The sequence below is a fragment of the Metopolophium dirhodum genome, chromosome 4, assembly GCF_019925205.1.
Source record: "Metopolophium dirhodum isolate CAU chromosome 4, ASM1992520v1, whole genome shotgun sequence".
NCBI classification, from domain to species: domain Eukaryota; kingdom Metazoa; phylum Arthropoda; class Insecta; order Hemiptera; family Aphididae; genus Metopolophium; species Metopolophium dirhodum.
The window spans coordinates 34,255,364-34,278,706 of NC_083563.1; the positions used below are offsets into that span (position 1 = coordinate 34,255,364).

Below are 23,343 nucleotides of genomic sequence, written 5' to 3' on the forward strand. Positions count from 1 at the left end.
TATATTATAGGTTATCAATATTGAAACCAGAATATTATTAATGAATACCTGCAAAGCTAATGTTGCTAATACATGTTATATTAAAATTTTGATTTTTCTTGTGGTAAAAACATTGAAAAAAAACTAATCGAATACATAATAATGATCATGATAACATAATGATATTATATTGACTCCCGATTGATCAATAAGTCCCTTTAACGTAATAACCATTTCGTTTAATGGCTATACGATTTCACGACAATATTAATTGCTTTATGTTTCTGTTTATTTTTCCATTGTTATTTGGACAGTTTTATTGGTATACAAAATGTTATAACTATAAATTTGATTAGTTTACAAAATAGTGATAAACTAATAACATATAACATATATTTCAAATATTTCAAAATTGAATTCTTATAATTATAGGTACCTATAATATTATATTTTACCTACTGTAAAAATACGCAATTATATAAAATATGTTTCTATCGTTTATTACTATATATTTGTTTCTTATTCATAAAAAACTATAATGTTGTAGGTATTATTGTTCATATATTTTCATATTAGAACATATAATCAAATATAAATCCAAAGTAGTTATGTCATCGTCAATCGAACGTCACCAAAAAATAAATAAAATCTGGTACACAACGAACCAATTTATAATTTCCGTTCAACAAGTACCTATGACAAACAATATTAGAGATAACATATATGGTTAATTTGTAATGCGAAATGTACAAAGATGTTCAAAATACCTATATTAAGGGCGCGCCGAAGCCGGTGCGTTTTTTAGTACAAAAACATGTCTTACCGGAAAAACTCTCACGCCCTGTAGAATAGGTGGATTTTGTTAATTTTTTTTTTTTACTTAAAAGAAGAGAGAATTTTACATGTCACATTAAAGTCCGATTTTCAAAACTATAACTATAGAAGCTAAAATATGCATTTGAATAATGCACAGTACCTATTTATTCTTTTTCAACATATTTTTAAACAACTGTTTAAAGTAAAATGAAAATTCGGCCTTTAATCCAACCCGAACAACCAACTTTCTTTTCATTTAAATACAAAAAAATCCGACTATTATACAGGGAGTTAGAGCTTTTCCTGTTAAGTAATTTTCGTTGATATAATACACCGTTTCATTCCCCCTTAAACAGTATCATGCTGTAGAATAGTGGAAAAGTATTATAATTAAGGTATAGTAACTAAAATATAAAATATAAGTTTGCATTTTTATAGAATTTCGGAAAATTGAAAAACCGGCACCGACACCCTTATTATTATAAAATAATTGGCTATTTATAAAGTAAGTTAATTACTTTAATATTAAGTACCATATTATAGTAATACATTTTAAAACAAACCATTGTGATAAAAAAAATTATCTACCCTTTTGTTGGTGACTAAAAAAATGTTGTATTTATAGTTTGATAATAAAAAAACAGGATCCATTTTTACTAGTGGACACCGTGTTTGTGGACTCTAAAAAAAGTATACTTAAACGTTGTGGGCGTATTTGTATGGACAAATCGTATTGGCATCATTATAATAATATCTATAATGTTGCAATAGCGTGTTTTTGACGCGGACAGGAAATTTGATACATTTGCCAAGTCAAAACGGCTTTTTTATTTTTATTTTGGAGATACCTAACAACTACCGAGTACCGACCACAACGGGTGTACACTGTAGTAGGGACCGAGTGTGGGCGATAACACTAAAACAGTGAAACGCATAATAATGCATGCCAGAGGTAATACCATTATAATTCACAAACATGGAGAATAAACCATCAGCTTTACATCCATCGTATGTTATTATAATGACGATACGAACGAATCGTGTAATGCTCGTTCGCCGCGGTTCTTTCTTGCCGGTAAATCTTCGATACGGATCGATAATGCAGCTTGCGTTTCCAAAACTATAATTTAATCAGCGTGCGTCTATAAGCATAATATATATTTTATACTTTTAATATTATATAGGTGCCTATAGGTATGTATAAGTATTTAGTATATAATATAGGGTCGTGCGTAGTGCGTGTCGATAGAGGAGACGTTTTTGAGAGAAGGGTGACTGCTATGGAGTGCGAAGCCACGGTTTCGTAGTAAGCAAAATCGTATCTCCATTGAAGACTGATAAAGGGTAGTAATTGATAATGATGTGCGGTTGCGATGTTGGAGAGGGCATCTGATAAAAATGCTAATACGCTGAACTCTCAGTTTTTAAACTCGCCACGTCACGTGCCGTTATGAACGACGTGCACGGCTGAACGGCCGCTGTCATATCATATCAGACGATTTAAGTGTTTCCGAAGGAAACAAAAAGAAATACCCAAAACTTTGGCAAAAATTCTTTTTCGATATCCAATTAATACACGTTTTACTCCTGACGTTGATGCGCCTGTCTCATGACAAATTTTATTTTTTTGACGGGGGAAAGGGACGCATAAATAAGATTTTAAATTATTTTTGGAGAAATGTCGTTAACGGCGTGTATTTTCCTGCTATTACAGATGTCATTCAGGGGCGTAATTAGGGGTGACTAGAAGGATAGATCCCCTAAAACCTTTATTTACCGTTTACATTTTGATAAATAAGTATTGGTATAGTGACTAACGACCATTCATGTTTGATAGAAACGTATAATCTCCCCTAAACCAAATCCCTAATTACGCCACTGCAGATGTGATTATGACGTTATCGGATACATAAACACATTTATGATCAATAAATGCAATCTGACGCCAACACGCGAACAAAAGTGCAATAAAATCGGAAATAAGTTCTATGTGCCTATTGAAGATTACGTCGACATGACGATTTTATGTAAAATAATAATATTTGATAGGTACCTAAACCCGTATAACTCCGATCGTTACAATCGAAATACTGCCGAAAATACGTTATTTAAAAATCACTATATTTTATAAATTTTATAATAATATAATTGTGTGTATAATGTCTATAAATTATTGGATTGCCAAACAAATAAGACGAGTGGCATTCAAGATGTGATAATATATAAACATTAAACACAGAGTATTTCAAAGGGATACATTAGCTATAATAATATATAAATATTCCAATATGATACACTTGGTACGGAGTTTTACTTCATACATTACAAATAGTCGATAGATTGGCTGGATAGACCGGTGATGATTAATTTCAATAGAAATCATAATTTTTACCAAACGATGTATATTTTAAATCTATATGGACTTTATATAATATAGGAAAACAATGAACTCAGCATGAATATAAAATTGGTTTACTGGATATTAACTACATAGCATGGAAAACAAATTAACTCGTTCAGTAAGAATAGTTACATTTAAAATAAAGTTATTCTTTATGTCACTTAGTTAAAAGCAACCTAACTTTTGCTATTTATATTAAACGCCAAACGGTTTAAGGTCACGCGCTCTCATTCAACATTTACATAATATTATCATGTTATATAGCGTTCGTATAATATATATGAGCACGTATTATTTAACGATCGTCGAAATCAAATGAAAATCATCGCATGGATGATTATTTGATTTCCGGAGACCCACCCCCGTAGTTGAGCCACTATTTTTATTTTGTTTTCGTCGCCCCCAGGTATAAGGTAAACTCATTATACCCGCGTATATAATATAATATTACTAATACCTACCGACGGTAATGCTGCCGAGGCGAGGAACCGATTTCAGATTAAAAACTTTCAAGGGTATTTTTTTCGTCACAGATTGCATCGATCGGCTCCGACGGGTGTGGACTAACGAGTTTGAATGTTTATTGTTTTTGTTTATCGGGTTTATCTGATTTTCCGCGAATTCATCTTTCAGCGTTTTTTTATTTTAATTTTTTTTTGCACCTTATCGATTTTACGGGACAAGTTATTTTTTGTCATTACTCGCGCCCCATTTCGTCATAACGACGCACTCGAAAGCTTATTGAAATTAGAAGCAATAACCAGCGACTTCTTGTATTTATTTTGGACGTCGCAAAAAAGAACACCGACGATAAAATGTAACACATAACAAAAGGCTCGTAACAATGTACTTAAATATTTAAACTGGAAAAAAATGTTTTGAAATTTATATATTATTATGTATACTGTTTTACTTATAAGTTACAATACGCTGAATAAATAACAATTATACCATGTAAAATAGATGGCTTTACCAATGGGCATCACTACATAATATACGCACTACAGTACTACACTATACCCATATTTAGAGATGGGGATTTTACCGTAAATTTCCGTAAATTTTTTAATACTAAATAATATTTTTATTTGGTAAATTTAATACGAACTCAATAATATTTTTATAACTAAGCTAACCATTTAACTAATATACCACTCGTCCACTCCTTACTACAAGTATTATATTTATATATATTATAAGTATGCCTTGTCGCACAAACGGGGGTGCCGGGGTTGCTTAGCACCTTCAACTTATATTAGTTATATTGGACTAAAAATATTGTTTAAAGTAAATCAGAGATGATGGTTTTAAAAATTGTCTTGGTAATAATTATTTGCTGGAAGATCTCATGTGCATGATATACATATAAGGAGGCATATGACTAGTTATATTTATTTCATGCATTGTGAAGATATAATGGATGTCACTATAGCGCTGTTGTGCATATGAAAACAATTGAAATGAGTGGCCAATCGAATTTTAAAACAGTAAAAAATATTTACCGGGTAAAAAAATCATCGGTAAAATGTACGTTAATTTACCGAGTTCCCATCTCTAGCTACCCATATTATACCGAGGATTTTCATAATACTGTGGTTTTAATTTATTATATTTGAAAATGTTATGGTCTAATAATGAAATTATTATTCATGAACGATCATCAATGATTTATATATACAATTTTAATACTTTATCTATCACCTTTATTTATTAAAAATATAATTAATTGTTGAGTTTCAATATTTATAGTTTTGATTATAATTGGTTTTTTTTTATTGATCTATAAGCACGGCAATTATAGCTATTAGCTGTTTGTAGGGGGGGGGGGAGGGGTACGGTTGGGTTGGAACACGTGTATGACATACACTGTGTGTATGTATGCCAAGAATTATTGTTCACTCACTCACTACAATCGTATATTTATATTTGATTACATTGAAAACTGAATAACTCACTCTTTTTTATTTAGGTACGTCCTTTTTGCACCACGCTAACCGAAGTGTAGTGGTTTTTCGAGAACGCTGTTTAATTTTTTTTTCATTCTCTAGCCACATAAATAAGCACACAAGATCAAAGATCCCTGCTTTAAATATAGTCGGAAGGTAAAAGTCAACCCTAACTCACAAGTCACGGTATACACGCGAAAGCGTTGTAAATAACGTTCGTTTTGCGGACGGAAATGAAACCTTAAATGAACTCTGCAGATGTCGTCGTGGAGGAATTATCTGAGTTTGGATAATATTTCGGATTCAGACGTCAGTGCTTTTGATATCCTTTAAATTAAGCTTCGCAATAAGATACAATGAAAATGTCATACTAAAGCATGCCAGCTTAAGTATTATTATATTATCACATCTATGAGCAACGCCATGCTATACGTGTATGATGTTGTACGCAATTTTTAAGAATATGATGAGCCAAGTTTGAAGAAAAACAAAATAATCTCTTACCTGTAAGGTGCATTTTTGTAACGAATACGTGGTGTCGTGGTTCCAAGTCTCACCGTGAATGTCAGACGGCATTTATTTTATGATTATAGCATACATATTATATATATTATTACTAGCTGACCTTAACCCGGAAAAAATTGTGATTGCTTAACTCTTTTTGGGTACAGTATCGGCCTGGTACTTTAAGGGCCCCAGATGCATTTATTCAGGAGGGGCCCAAAAAATGTTAATTCATAAAATGATAGAAAAGTGCTTATAAGTAAGTAGGTAGTGCAAAATATTATATTTTTTTAAAAGTACCTTATTTAAAATTCACATTTAAGTTAACTACATAGTTATACTTAGTAATTATTTATAATTCTAAATAATACTCCTTATAATTTTATGCAACTTAATATTTATTAATGTGATTTAATTTGTGTATTTGATTTTCTTTATATCAGTAATTTTGATAAAATAATAATAGTATTATAAATTATAATGAAATATATAATAATATTCAATTTTCCAATATGCATAGTACTATCGGGGCCCTTGAACACAAATACGGGCTAAATCAGCTAGAGGAAAGAACTATTGAATAAAAGTACCTACTATATGGTATGATATAATATGTGACTTTTAAAATGTATATTAGCACATCAAAACAACTTAAAATAAATAAATTACCTACAGTTATCAATCATATTATATTAGTATATTACTATATTAGGTCATTTGAAAGCGATAATAACCTGCGGGTGAAATTTAAAAAAAATAATTATCCACTGTGCTATAATATACCATATACTTAAAATAGTTTATTATTGAGTTTTTCATCCTGATATTTTTGGTTAGGAAAATGTATAGTTATAGTATAATGAACCTACCACCCTGTGTCTCGTGCTATTAAATCTAAACGCTTGTTCACAGGTTACAAATGATGTTGCGATACAACAGCAACAGCCACATTCGTCCCATCAGCAAACTCAACAAGAACAACAGCGGCAGCTACAAGCACAACAGCAACAGCAGCAGAAGCAGCGTCCCACGCCGAGCGCACGAAGTCGGCGGCGGTTGGCCAAAGTGTTGGTAGCCCTGGCCGGCGTGTTCGTCGCCTGTTGGTTACCATACGCCGCCGCGTTACTCTACACCAATTGGTTTTTTTCATCGCCACAAGACGGCGATGTTGACGAAAACGGTAACGAAAACGACGGCGGCGGCAACAGGCACGCAGTCCACCGGTTGGCCACCGTGGCCGCTATGCTGCTGGGCCACGCCCACTCAGCCGTCAACCCTGTGGTGTACTGGTGGCTGAACCGGCACACGTTACGCGCCTGTCCGTGGTGCTGGTCCTCGGACGATCAGTTTGACGACGATGTCGACGACGATGCCGGGTTCGGATGTGGAGCGTTGGGTTGCGTCGTCGGCGGGGCCGTCATGGCGTTCGGATGCGGCAGGGGCGACGGCAGTTGCGGCGACAGCGGTGGTGTCGATTGCGGCGGCGGCACCGGTTGCCGGCAGTCACAGAACCACACGCCTACACGGCTCAACCGGTTGCTGTTCCACCGACAGACCAATAACCACCAGCGCAGCCGCCAACCCTCGTCCACCAACGAGGCAGCCCTGGGGCCGTTCAACCCGCGGTTCGCCACGCCGAAGAAGCGACCTCAACAGTTGCCCGTCGTCAAGAACCCTGTCATGCTGTATTACGCGTGAATTGCAGCTCGACCCCGCACCAGTCAACCCATCCCGCATTCCCACCCTTAATGCACAACACTATCGATCCACGTCTGCGAAAGGTTCTGCCTTGTCGTTTACACGTCATTGTTATGTAACACGTATCATGGCGTTACTGAAACGATGACATCACATCTACCGCCACTGACATCCATACCCGACGTTTTATCCGCCCTCTTAAGTCCGAAACACGCCCACACCCTGATAACGGAAAACGAAATTGCCAAGCCTGAATCCTGAAACATAAAAAAGTAATTGTTCAATACAAACAATTTGTTTTCACAAATTTGATAAGTCGTGGTACTTGTGTGACCTTGGACCTCAGACTTTTCCATTATTAACTGAGTATAACGGTGCACCTGTACCTTCTACGACAACTTACATTCTGTAAATATCGTGCGAACACCTTCAAATTTGGTGAGTGATGCTGGTCGAATGACAGAATATAATAATATGTTTATGAACAAATACAAATAGTCAGCCTAATTTGCAAATCACTTAACTCCATATTGACTAGTTTTCAGGAAAAAGGAAAAACGTCTCATTAATTAAAAAAAAAATATTTAAGACTTAAAATAATTCTCTAAATTATTTATAATATTTTTATGTTTATCTCATTGATAATTTTAAAAGTTTACTTACATTAAACATGTATAAAAGTTAAGAAAAATTCTTCAAAAAAAAAAAAACAAAGTTATTTTGGAGTTACGACATTTTCCATTTTGTTTTATTCACTTTTTAACAGCTGTTTCATGGAATAAATAATTATCGGGTTGAAACGAGAATGGTTTTAAACGTTGCGTCTTTTTTTTTTTTTTGATTTTAATCACTTATAATCCCAAAATCGCATTTTTGGAGTTGAGTGATTTGCGAATTAGGCCGGCGAAATTTAGATTTGATTTTTTGTAACAACCGTACTGTTGTGTACCTATACCGTAAAATAATACGTTATATTGTAATTTATATTACAACAAAGCAACACAACATCTACAACTGGTATAAGGATCAAGGACTAAAGAGTTTGTATAATTTGGTAATTTTCCGTTACACCATAACTTATAGACATAGCTACGACTCGTCGTCGAGCATGATGAAGGCCATGCTATTCATGACCACATACTCCGTAAGTATTTCGAAAGAATAACGGATTGGTAGTCGAGTATTCTAGAACGACGCGTTTATCGGGGTGTTTTTTTGAACATATTTAGGTACGTCGCCATTTACTTCAAAATACGTTTCTATTTTACTATTAACTATTTCTGTTGCAAAAGAAAAAATAATTTGAAGTGTCACTTCTCAGCCACTAGTTTAGCGTAGTATATTATTGTAATAATGTTATTATTCTAATCCGTAGTCTGTTATTAAAAATACAGATTTTAAATGTGTTTTAATCGATGACTTCGACATTTATTCATCGTTCTGTGTATTTGTGTAAACTATTTTCGAACTATATGATATTTATGCGTTATGTGGTTTTTCGTTTTCTCGAGTGTAAAACACTCCGATAAATATATTGTATCTCTACGTCCATTTTAAATATTTTTATTGTGTATTAGTTTAAACGCATTACAGATCAAACAACGATATTATAAGATTTATCATAAAATTTGTCGTATGTCGACTTCAGTCGATATGCAATAACGAACTCATAATTTGCATGAAGTTATAAAATAAGAATTTAAATGAAGTGTAGTTTAGGTATAGGTATATTATAATATTAATCATTCCGTAATCGACCAAACTGTTTTTTCCCCGTTCTATGATATTCTTCTCTCGGCCAATGATATAGGTAGGTACTAATTATTATTGTTTCGACTTTCGATGGACTTACATTAGACACTCAATATGTAGATAGTATAGGTACGCCAAATTCGTCGAACAATCGAATCGCTTGAGCTCCTCGCCGTTAAGACCAATACATCGTATTCAAGATTTTCACGGCGATCATTTTCTGCCGAAATTTATAATACGTTGAAAAATAAGTCGTAAGAATTCTTCCGGTTATACGACTTCCGATATTATACAAGATACACGGCTGTCGACTGTTAATAAAATCGTTGTTTCCGAACGTGCAGAACTACATAAGACCATTGCGATCGACTTGAACGGATAGCCAAGTCCATTTGGTAGATATATTATAATACTGTTGCGTGTAAAACAAACGTCAATCTCTATTTTCAAACAAACATATATACTGAGAATTGGAAAATGCTTTGTCGGTTTACCAACATCCGTTCGCTTTACCTGTATCCGCAATGACTTTATCTGAGCACTAAAATAATATATTATACGATGGATAGCCGACGGATATAAATAAAACATTTCCGTTCAAGCGATTCTTTTTGAACGGGCGAAATAAAATTATAGACGTGCAAGCACACGACGAATATATTTTTATTCGTATCGAAAACACAAAATCCGAGTCTGTTGTATTGCACAATGCAAATTGTATTACAATCGGTGGCAGCCGTAGTATTAATTTATTGGCCGAGGGATCAAATAATCGTTCTTTCTCGTGTATTTCATAAGAATAATTATCGTACACATACCGCCTATATAGGAAGCACTATGTGCCTTCCAAATATAGTACGTACACCACCTATACACACCTTCACTACACTACAGTCTACAGGGTCCAATTATTATTATTACTATTATTATTACATAATATATTTTCTCGTTACTATATTTTATTGTTCTCTACACTCGAATATTTCTGTGATATAATAAACTGTATCATTCGGTACTCGGTAGTACAACGTTTCGAACAATCATTCATCGCACTGACAAAAACAAAATAATACATTTCTATAAAAAAAATTCTCGTTAAAGTAATATCGTTATGGTTTTTTGGACGTTTATTAATACTATCATCCGTGACCTACGACCACGGGTATCATTGTTTTTTACCCGAAGTCTGTTATTGTAGGTTCCTACTTTTTTACCGTGGTATTATATTATAATACGATGCAATAAGACACCCCCAATCGACATTTCTACGTTATATTATATTTCACCCATAAATTATATAATAATATGCATTGATCACACTGTACATTTTACATATTATATATACGTATCGTACTTGATTTTATAATATTATATTATAGTATAGGTATTATAATATATGTATTGTGTATATAAGTATTATATCATTGCGTTTTTGTTACGTCTATATGTTATTTTTTTTTCAATCTTCCTCGTTCTTTTTGATAATTTATTTCATATATTATTATATCGCTTTACGGTGTAATTTATATAAATATTACAACATGATGTAATGTATGATAATAGTTATTAAAAATATAATATATTATATGTGTACTGAAACTGACGTATTATATTTATATCTATCAATATAGGTCACTTTGATAAAATAAATATAGGTATGACAATATTTAATATTAATAAATAAGATTGCGCACAGATTATAAATCATGATAAGTATATTCTATAAATACCTGCCTACAACTAGTGCTCTAAAAAGAAAATGTTGATGTCTAAGTCCGACGTCGCTATTTTTTTAACGCAGTTAAACGACAAAATAATAACTAGAAAAATGTATATAATTATCTGCTCGAGGCATTAACGAACAACGCTATAATCGACGTAGGTACAAATCGTCAAATCATATAGGCTCTAATGCAATCCTAAAATATAACTTACCATACATTTTTGTCTGGATCGTGCTGCTAAAAACTGAAATGCGCGCAATCATAATATTGTATGTACTATTTGCTTGACTAGAGTTGTACTACATACAATACCCTCTGTGACGACGAAACATGAAAAATAAATTAGTTTTACGCGGCGTAGGCTGTATTTTATTTATGACTGTATAAAATAATATATTGTTGGTTTTTTAATTGTATGTTACCGTGCCATGATAGGACGTTTATGTGTGTTTAAGTACCTACTAGGCTGGATCAGATTAGACCAATAAAAAAATAATACAACCTATTTTGGTCAGTTTTGTTCCGTTTGGACCAAACAACATTAAGCGACATTTTCCTTGTTATCGTCTAACTCTTAAGTACAAAAGGTATAATAATTGGGACCATCATTGGTTAATATCTTATTACTCATATTATTTATCCCATATATCTTTTCTCTCTTCACTCTTTTCTTATTATATACGTAAACTATTACTATTATTATCGCCTGATCATTTTTTGTCAAATCTCTTTAACCGTTTTCTCTACCTGCTTCATTATTCCAACTTTTCAATGTTTTTGTTTTGATGTTTTTCAACTTTTCCCTATGTGGTTTCCCGTATCCATCGATCCATCAATCTACTGAAACAAAAAAATAGATTTATAATATAATCATTATTACAATTTTTCTGAACTTATAAGAATTGTAAGTATATAGACCCAAACTCAACCACATAAGAATAAAAGGGAATAATATTATATATTAATATAGTAACAAAAAATATTACTAACTTAAATGGGACATTATTTAAAATAATTTGTTTGATTTAAATTGTTGGATAGTTTTTTTTTTTGTCCTCACCTTGGTACAGCACAGATTTCTTCAAGAAATCTACGTCTACCTACGCGTAAGTATTTAGAGTTGAGCTAGAAGAACCAAACGTCCAGGGTTTCGTTCCTCACATATTATTCACATTATAAACGTGAGCAAGCTATAGGCACTTTATGCGATTGGCGTTTGTAGCACGAAGAAGGTTTTATAGCACCTGCAGGTTAGGTTAGGTTAGGTTAGGTTTATCATACATTAAAACTGCACATAATACTACGTTAACCGGTGCTGAACGTCGATTTAAAACGATGTGTAATGTTCTATGGGAAATGGTGCTGCAAGTTACCGACGGAACAAGCGTCGTCCGTGGTCCACTTGTGCAAGTATCATGGAGACGGATCATGCGTCGTTTAAACTTTAAAATCAACGTACCATATTATAACTCTGTCACTAAAAGCTTGCAAAGTGGGCAACAAACGACGATTGAACTAAAGGCACCAGTTTCCGCATTCACTCCACACGGACATTTTCCACAGAATATTATATTTTATACGGTGGTGCACCATTTGAAAGCGATTTTACAATATTTCTTTGACTCGTGAGCTACATATATCGCAGGTAAATATTTGTCATAGAAATTAAAATAGTTCGGAATCACAATTTCCGAAAAAAAAGTTGAAAAACCAAGATAATCCAGAAAAACATCAAGACTTAAATATTTTAGGTTAAACAAAAATATTTTAAAAATAATAATTTTTGAAAAAAACTCAAGTGTTTTTGACGAAAAAATTGAGATATTTTCCGAAAGATATTTTATATTAAATTCGCCCACAAGTATAAATTTTAAATTAAAAATAAATACAGACATAGGTACATATATGATTTATAATTTATTATGATATAGGTTAGAACAAATATCTGTACCGAATCTGCATTTCAACTGAATACAATAGTATACCTACTGGGTACTATAAAGTATATTTTCTACTTTACTGAATACCCTTATTTTTTACTTTTATTTCCAACCTGTGTATTAATGTATGCTGAAAACGATGATGCAAACAGATGATTCAATTCTTGGCTTTAGTTTTAAAGCTAAATAGGAATTCAGAAAAATGCTTCAATTTTTTTAAGATATTATGCATTTTAGATTGTAATTACTAATTGTATAATTATATACCGCTTAAATGTAACAAAAATACTTGAAATTACTTATACATACTCAACAAGGTCACTTTCATATTATGATATATTATGTTTAGTATACCTATACGGCTATACGCTATAAGTTATAACATATTCCGTTATACTTATGCCCACCGCCTTCGGAATTTTTCAACCTTGTCAACTTTGTCATACCTATTAAATTATCAAAAGTAAGTATGAACATCAAAAATGGTGATTTTATAATAATTTATTCCTATACAAGCCCGATTAATTATAAGTTAAATTATTGTTGTTTCATAACTAGATAGTAGATGTTATAAATATTATATTATTTATCAATTACTCGTTTGTTATTTCAATACATCTGCATTTATTTTTTAAAATATTTTTAATATTTTTAACATTTTTTGTTTTATTATCAGTGAAACTTATGTATAGTCTAATATTATCACGCTATTTGTAATAGGGTTGTTTGAGAATTGGATGCGTTAGGTAATTTATGTAAAAGACCAATATGGGCTCGTATACTTAAAATTTGTCATTATATTAAATTAGTTTCTTGCTGTTTCTTCTTTAACTTTGATAATTACCAGGTATAATAATATTATGTACTAGAATTGTAATATGTGGTTCATTATAGTTGGTGAAAAACATATTTCTTGGTGTCTCAAGGTAGGTATTATTGTATCATTAGAGTTAGTTAACAGTCCCGGGGCGTAACTAATGGGCGTCTTCCCTTCTCCTGCCCATACATTTATTTTTGTTTTCATTTTATTTAGTTTTCTTATTGTATTACTATAAATACAGATTTTCAATAAACCTTCTTTTGTAATAAAAAAAAAATCATCTTATAGTCATCTTAAGTTGTTGATACATAGTTGAGATTGCATATTATAGTAAACGTCTTAAACTATTTAATCCGTTCAAAGCGGTGTGAAAACTCACTGTTAGATTATTATTATGCGGACAACTATGGAAAAAGAAAACATCAATATTTGGGCCAATTATGTGAGTACTTACGTCAATAATTACCGAGCAAAGCGTTTTGTTATGACAACCGCACGGTTACGTTGCCCATATATTATAAAGTACATATTTGAAAACATTTCAAAAATACACAAGATAATACTAGTATACATAGACAGTAATGTACAATGAAAGAAAAAATAACAAATGGTTATATTTTATTGAAACGATGCGACAAATGAGCTTCCGCACCAAAATAATAATAATAATATATACGAAGTCCGTTTTCGAGTATAGATATAAATTTTTTTCCGTCGGTTTGACGTATACAAATAAGTGTACTTAATAATACAGTTATTGTCCACTCGTTAAAATTTCGATGAACCTTTCTATTTTCTGAATTGATTACGTTATATTTGTTCTTTATTCTCCAAGGGATATGCTTCACTGTTATCGAAATAAATTATATTCTCTGGATTCATATTATTATGATTTAAAAATAATACACATATTTTCATACTATGCTTTTATTTTGTAATAATTTGTCATATCCGTTCTTTGATGAAAAAAGAAAATACTTGTCTTAACGTCTTGTGATTCAACATGAGCTTTGGAATGTATTATTGTAAGTTGAACTGGGCGCGTGAAAAACCACACACCTGTGTCACATAGAATACCTATACTAATAGGAGTAATTATAAAATAGGTAGGGTATTAGTTATGACTGTAGTATAAACTATTTTTTTTTTAAAAAATGTAAATTTTATAGTATAATTCATAATAGATTTCATGTTATAAAATAAAATACTTAATCATAACGTAGATAGTCTTGAGTTCAATTATTCTTATATTATTACATAATTTCTATTATCACCCATCCAAAAATAAATGGTAACTATTAACTGTACCTACATATTATTATGTTTAATTATCACAACCTTAACCAACTACTCTCGGGCGAAGACCTTTCACTATTTTTAATGACAATGTACCACGTTAAGTACCTATAATACTTTTAGATAATAATTCTAGATTACTGATCATTTTTAGAATAACTATTGAACATACTTTTCTTTATGAGTTAAATTATATAATTATTGTATACAAATTTTATATAATAATTATATTTATTATGTACAACCTTGATATAGATTCATTTTCAAAATTAGCAAGAATACGATTAGGTAGATACATTAATATATAATATTTGCTTACTATTAAATTCGTGAACAAAAAATTATAAAGACTTCACGATTGTTTCATTTAAAAAAATGCCTAAAATATCAACATGTATTTAATAGGTAGGTACTTAACTATTATTAAAATGTATAAGCATATATTATCCAAAATCGTGCTATTTTCTTAAATACAAATAAAAGGTCATATAATCATTAATCACCCATAAATTATTAATGAAAAAAAAATAACTATTTAGCTGTTTTTTTACATGTCATAATAATATGTTATTATATTATTGTTTATACACTATAATATAAAATAACAGTTTGGATATTTATAAAAGATATTCGGAGTAACATAATATTGTTATTTATTAACTTATACAACAGTATAAAATACACACAAGTTATTAGTTACATTATAATAATTGAGGTTACTACAATATACTTAATCATAATAATACAAAATACACTACGCTACATTTATTATCTACCGCAGTGAGCGGTTAATAGTATTCATAATCAATGATAGTACTAACAAGTCTATACCACATCATAATATACTAGTGTTCCATTAGTGTAGGGGTTTTACTTATACTATAAATATTGAAGTATCCCAAATGTCTAGCTAATTCAAGTTTCATTACACATTGAATGTTCAATTAACCACAATAATATATTATTATCAGACATGGGTATTTATGTATACTGTATAATGCATACACTGCTATTTATGCACAAGTATACCATTTATACATATAACTATATTTTACATCATGTTGACAGTAAAAATTTAACATAACGGTTCCTCTAGTTCGTTCCGAATCGAGTACATTAAAAAATATGAAAAAAATGCAACTGATTTAAAAGCTTTTTGTTTGGGAATTGTGTTGACAAATAGAAATGCACAAACAATATCATATATTCAAATCAGAGTAAAAAAAAAAATAAATAAAAAATATGATGGGACAAATAACAGACGCGTGTACGTTATTTATACGAAATGCATTATACAAAACTAGGTAGGCAGGTTAGGTATTTAAAATATTTTTATTATATTATCTAAAAACAAAGAATGTTTTACATTGTACCATTTTATATAAATATATTAATATACATCAAAGAAGCAAGTCAAATAATATGGTAACGTAAAAAGTGTTTTTTTTTTTTTTCATGTCAATGCATTATTCATTTAAACATGTAATAATAAGAATTTGAATAATTATAATTGTTAAAAGAAAAGAAATTAACAAAACATATTTTATACAGATTCAGCATCCATGGTTTATGGCGAAAGAAGTTTTTAATTGAAGTTAACGTTCTTAAAAGTGTTGTGTAGTTTTTATATTCAAAAGGTAGAGAATTGATATATATTTAAATTATTATAATACGAGTGTACAAGTTTCAGCACGAGCTGTATGACTTATAAGGTTACTTCATTACTTTTGTTGAAGTATTCAACAAGCTACCTTAGTACTGTTGTTCACTGAATCTTTTTCCTTTAAGGTAAATCATTTTCGAGATTGTATTTTTCCCTCGATATAATACTATGCAAACTTAACGATCGATCGAACGTAATACAATGTATAAAAATTAAAATATGTAATAGGTAGGTAGTATTATTATGCATTATGTCCAAAGGTAAATTATTAGAATTTATCATTAATTATTTATTTTTGATTGGCGAGAAAATATCAAAGTACCTATAGTCTTTAAAATACGATAAATAATCCTCCTTATCGTTCTCAAATGCAAACGGGTCACTGGATATTATTTCCACGCAAATATTTGATCTTTGTAAACCAATTTAACAATAACTTTGTGTTCGCTCAAGCGAAAATTATGAATAATAAAAAATATCAATAGCTTTATGCGTTATTGTTAGGCGTTAGCCATTATTTTACTAATGTTTGTATTGTATGTGATATATTGTAAATTTGATCAATAAGGTATTCGAAACTGTACTTTTTTTTACCTGCCTTTTCCAAAATGTCACCCTAACTATAATACAATCAGAAACTTTATAAACCCTGGACTATACCAATAATATACGAGCATTATTATATTTATTTTATTTACATGGCTACATTATAATTTAATATTACGTTTTTTGTACTGTTTTATGTGATTGTTGCCATCGAATATGGATGGTTTAAGAACCAACGTGGGTGTACCTATATACTGCTATAATACCTATATATTATCTATTACATAAAGCGTCTGTAAACGCTGCATTTGTAGGGAGGTGGTGTATGGTTATTAATCATAGTCGTAAGTATTACGTAGATAGGTCCTAGTGACTATACTTATATATTATACAGAGTGATTCACCAAGCATCATACTTATCCCTTTCTATCCTTTAATCATGAATTTATTCAAATTATTATTTCGAATTTAACATTAATGCCATATTTTCAAGCATCTTTTATACCTTCTTTTTCTTTTAACATCTGCCTTAAGTGCCACAATCGTTTATTAATTTTTTTTTCACAATTAATACCTACAACAATTTGTTGCAATTTGGTTTCCATGCACTCCGGAAGCTAGGGACTACTTTCCGTAGCGATTGCTAGTATGTATTATGTGTAGATCATAGGTCTCTGACAGTCTGAGAGTGTACAGTGTTAGGACTGGCTTCACCAAATGGGGAAAGGCAAGACGTACTGAGTTTCATCTTCGTGACCTAGCGTGTGTCCACCACTCTTGTAGTCTCGTGCTAACGATTGGAGGACAAACGCCTCCTTGAAATTTCACGTCACATTCCCACGGCCGCCGGTCTGGTTCTCTCTTCTTCCACCTTCGCTGCCTTTATATTCTTCACCATCATTTTTTATACCATCTATAAGAACAATCTTATAGGGAGATACAAACTGTTTCAAATGAGAACTATGCTTTTTACTATAAGTTGTTAAATAGAGGATTTTTTAGATTCAGAGCGGAGCGAGGGCGCTATAGTAATTTTACAATGACGTTTATTATTTTATTTTTTTTATTTTTTTTTTATCCAGTACACAAAATTTCTACCAGAAGGTGCTTCAATTTCAACATATAGTATCTTATCTTTTAGCAAATTGGATCAAGATGGAACTTTAAAGAGGTCATTTTTCGATTTTCTCAATAGTTATTTATAATGACACGGGAAAAACCACCGACAAGTGACAAAAAACCGCTAAAAACGGGATTTTAATTTCAATCAACGCTTTGCGTTTCACCATAGAAACGAATAAAAAATAATCTATACTAATAATATGTCACCACTAGACATTCCTTTAATTATACATGCCAGTATATTTGAAAATTAAGTCCTTTAGTATAGGTTCTTAAAAATTCCTAAAAATCACAATTTGAATAAATCAATCATTTATGAAAACAACTAGGGTGAGCATTCTTTGTGAATCACTCTGAGGATCGGGTGCGGCACACACGATATTTGTAGTCCTTTCGCTATGTATAATTTTATATATAATTCCATCAATTTTTGGGATGCCATTTTTTTGTTGGTCGTTTCCGTTTTTCTCTCTCTTTCTCTGGTCCCGTTTATGTTGTGTCGCGTGTCCAGCGTATGCACATATTATAGTCACTGAAAAAAGCCCCATCGCGTTCCTATATAAATGTGTTATGTTGTTTATCTCTTCGAAAAGATAATGGGCGCCACTGAACAGGTTGGGGTGAGTGAACGTTGTGTGAGTGAATGTTCGGTCAGAAATATTATTATTACACGGACACCGGGATTACGAAAAGTTCTATGAAAAAAGAGTAAAACAATTTTACGTTGGAATAAGTCGGTGAAAACGCATCAAAAGTTTTACGGGGTGAATAAAAAAATAATAAAATCGAAACGCGTTGTAAAATGTTCGTGACGTCATATCACACAATATGACGCAGTATACTCGCGCTTCTATACGTGCGGGAAAATTCAGGTTCAAATCGATCACTAGACTCGAAAAAAAAACAACACTAATAATTTGCCATCAAATAAATGTATGTACGCACACCGGCGAATTCGTACTTTGTATATAGGTATAATATCACGTCACTGTATAACGAATCGACGTATGTAAAGAGACAACGCTAATATTATTTCAATGAGGGGAATCGAACGATAATCTATAGTCACAATAAAATTGGCATTATACCCATGACGACTATACATGTTGTTCACCCGGGAGGGATGTTATCTCTATAATAATGTGGAGATAATATATAATCGCGTATCGCAAAAAACGTATTATTTCAGTTGGCGTCATATTCATTCGAATCACTCTAATGTAGATTTTGATAATATTATACGCATACGATTATAAGAAATACTATTTCATAACCGTTAAATTCTGTACAGTATAATATAATAATATATGTCGTTAGCGGTGGCTGTTATTTGAAACTAATATATTATTACTATTATAAAATTTACTGTTCATCTCAAAAATCGTGTATTTTCTTCTATATACAAATATAATAAAATTACAATATTAACGATCATAATATTTAACCGTGATAAATGATATCGAGTCGACCTAGTGCGACGGAGCATATTGATGTGGTGTAAATCTATATAATAGTTTTCAATTTATTATTTAATTTCGTGGTACAGCAGTTAAATAATCAATTGCTAGACACAATGAGTAACCAGCAAGGAATTTTATTTTTTTTAGTTTAAAACGAATACTACATACTACATATATCTACCACGCATTTAGGAAAGCAAATATCTACCATGAAAAAAATACTTGAAAGTTTCAAAGTATTACGTGACCGTAAAAACCTACAACACACAACAAAAACTAACTGAGTTTAACTTTTTCGTACCTATCGTTTTTTTAAAGTTTTCAAAAAAAATGTTCATTGTGCTTTCAGACTGTCCAGATCAATGGCATAAACAAAAATGAGGCATCAATCGTATTACACGTACCAAAGGTGGGCATTTTATAAAACTAAACTTAGAGTGTAAAATAATTTTTAACTTATATTAATTTTTATACTAAAGTCAATCCAAATCAATTCATTGTCGACATTTAATGTTACTGATATTTTATTTTACACGTATATTACATTACAATATATTAGTAATATCAAATGCATTAGAATATCAAAATAATATTGTATTCATGTATTATAGACCCGTAAACATACCGTTATAATATAATATATTACAAGCAGGTTACGTACCGTTTGGGATTTAAAACAATTACATGTTCAATGTATGAAATGTAATAGAACAGCAGTTTAGTATAGTTGCGTACAAATATGTTTTAAAGTATAGAAGATTCAATTACTGGATTTTATTTTGAGCACTATTTCATACATTTTAATGATATTTTTCAACATAGGTAATATCCCATTATACATATTACATAATAATATATTATCTCATTTTACATAAAATCTAGTATTTATTATATTTGTTATGTATGCAACACATAACTGAAAATATATATAGAAAGAAAGATCAATAATAATCAGTGCATGTCGTAGCCTTTAGGGCATGGTTCGATCCAAAGAAAACTTATGAGAAACTATAATACCCTCAAGCTGCACTCCCCAAAAGGTTTCGTATTTCCACCTGAGACACGTGCGTAGGCGCGCGATTCCATCGACCCTGAAACGTATCCCAAACAACAGCGCACGAGCGCACAATCGAATATTTTTTAATCACGCGGACCGAGACGCCTATAAAACAGGCCTGGTCGACGACGCGGGTTCAACGGTGGTGTACGTCGTTGCGTTTAGGACATAGTTCGATCCAAAGAAAACTTATGAGAAACTATAATACCCTCAAGCTGCACTCCCCAAAAGGTTTCGTATTACCATCCTGAGACACGTGCGTAGGTGCGCGATTCCATCGACCCTGAAACGTATCCCAAACAACAGCGCACGAGCGCACAATCGAATATTTTTTAATCACGCGGACCGAGACGCCTATAAAACAGGCCTGGTCGACGACGTGGGCTCAACGGGGGTGTACGTCGTTGCGTTTTTATTACCCATTCTGGCGGCAACGTATAACAATATTTCGCCTTGTACACGCGTTTGCGGTGCGTAAAAAAGCTGTAAAGTTTTCTCGGTACAGCAATTAAACGTATAACGTCTATCCCTCGGCAAAAGCACACACACATGTCCGACACAATATGTATATATTATTAATGACATAATTTATTATCGTTGCATTTAAATAATAATATGTACACGCGCTACCGTTATAATAGCAGTAGTAGGCATAGCAGGCGAACTGATGTACAATTTTATACGGCTCGTTTTGGCGTCGTACAAGTAGGTATATTTTAATGTCCGGTGTTACAACTGCGGCGAGGCGTCCCATAGCCCATTTTTAAAAATGGCGTAGGAGTGTTATTATTTCATTTATTCCGCTCGCACAACCACTGGGTTATTCGCGTATAAGTGAACTCTCGCTATGTGACTAACGAGCATTTCAGCGGAACCCCGGGTATATGTCACAGACCTGGGCTCGAACATTAACGCTATAAAAATGTGCAATTTGTAGCAAAAATATGCACTTTAAGAAAAAAACTTTGTGATTTTACTTTTTATTCTTGGGTTTGCTAATTATTATCCCTAGTTGGTATTAGTTATAAATATTCGACATCAACAATGCATTTACAACATAATACCCATGTATATTGTAATATAAGATGAATCGTTTAAAGTACAATTGTTATGCACGAATCTACGACATAAGCCACGGGGAATCAAAATCTAAAATGATGATAATATGAATTTCAATTTACTAAATTTTTAATCTACGTGTATAATTATAAATGTTTTTTTTTTTTTTTGGTTTGAGGCTTCGACAATTGAGGCTATGGCCTGTGGAACTGTGAGTAAGGGTACCGTAGGTTTTTATCACGTGTGTATTTTTTTTGGCAGAATTTTTAAGTGGGCGCCTGAAGGAAAATGCCACCCGTGGCCGAGTTTGAACCAACGACGGTGCGCGTCGCAACCGATGCCTTAGTCCGCTTGGCCACTCCACCCCCCTATAAATGTTTTATTTTATATTGTATGACAAAATATACGATAATAGCATATTATTATTGTATGCCCTAAAACAGTAAACAGTTTTTATATTCGATTCGTTAAGTCATGTCATCAATCAGCTAAGAATATAAAAAACTCCTACGCGACAAAGTTTGACCACTAATCATTTATTTTATTTATTTATAATAAGATGGGCGTTGTCCAGATACGGTAACAACGTATATTCAAAATAAACATTATAATATAATTAAACGGCTTTAGTCTGAGAATGATACACGGTTGTTGGCAGGGTTATATCTATGGTTTTCCGTAGTTTGTATTATGGATACCATAGGAATATGGAATACACGTTGTCATGAGGAGCGTACAGTGACATAGGAATCATAATAGGCGCCTATAATATCAGCCTATAAGGCTGAGCTGTCCACTTCTTCATCGAGTACATTTGAAAAAAAAGAAATTTGCCTCTAAATGCCAATCAGTTTAAATCATAAATCATACTATAGTAATACACACACATGCGTCTATACAAGGTAGCTAGCACTTGTGTAGTACCTAAATGCACACAGCCCATTAAATCATAATATTGTTAGTGTTACATAATAGGAGCGACTGTAATATTATATTAAATTAATTTAGTAGAGTGTCTCGAGCGGAATATATGAAACGATGTCACTCGCGAGACGTTAATTCGTGTGTTTTTGACTTGTGCCTAAGCTGTGTATAATATTGAAATTTCATATATTGTTACGTTCTCGTTTTAGATTCTAAACAGAGCGATGAATGTATTGATTTTATAATGATGTGATGTGTGTTATTTTATTTTATTTTTTGTGTCTGTGTACACGATAAGTAACTTCGATTTTCGACTTCAGTATCTTTTCTGGTTGGAAAGTGAATCTAGTTGGTGCATTGGGTAAGTGAAAATGTCTAGAAGTTTTCAAAAGCGCATGGAAAAAAAAGTTAAGAAAAAACGGGAATTCTTTCGCAAAACGTTTATAAAAAAAAAAATTTTTACCGGAAAATTAAATTAAATTTTTACAAGCGTTTGAAGTTCAAATTTTTACAACATTGAATATTCACTCGATTTCTCACGTAACGATTTTCTTATTTTGTTGTAATTCAAAAACAAAAAACTGTAGTTATTTACACCATATATTTATTTTATCTATTTCTATATTTGATAAAAGT

At 31.8% G+C, this 23,343-nt stretch overlaps 1 protein-coding gene across 1 annotated transcript in view; it reads left to right on the forward strand.

Annotated features, from left to right (window-relative positions):
* Positions 1–10,678, forward strand: part of LOC132942570 (probable G-protein coupled receptor No18) — a 119,599-nt gene extending 108,921 nt beyond the window's left edge. Inside the window, 1 exon segment of the mRNA XM_061011113.1 lies at positions 6,559–10,678. Coding sequence (XP_060867096.1) covers positions 6,559–7,344 — 786 coding nt within the window. The 3' untranslated portion in view covers positions 7,345–10,678.
* The last annotated feature ends 12,665 nt before the right edge of the window (positions 10,679–23,343 follow it).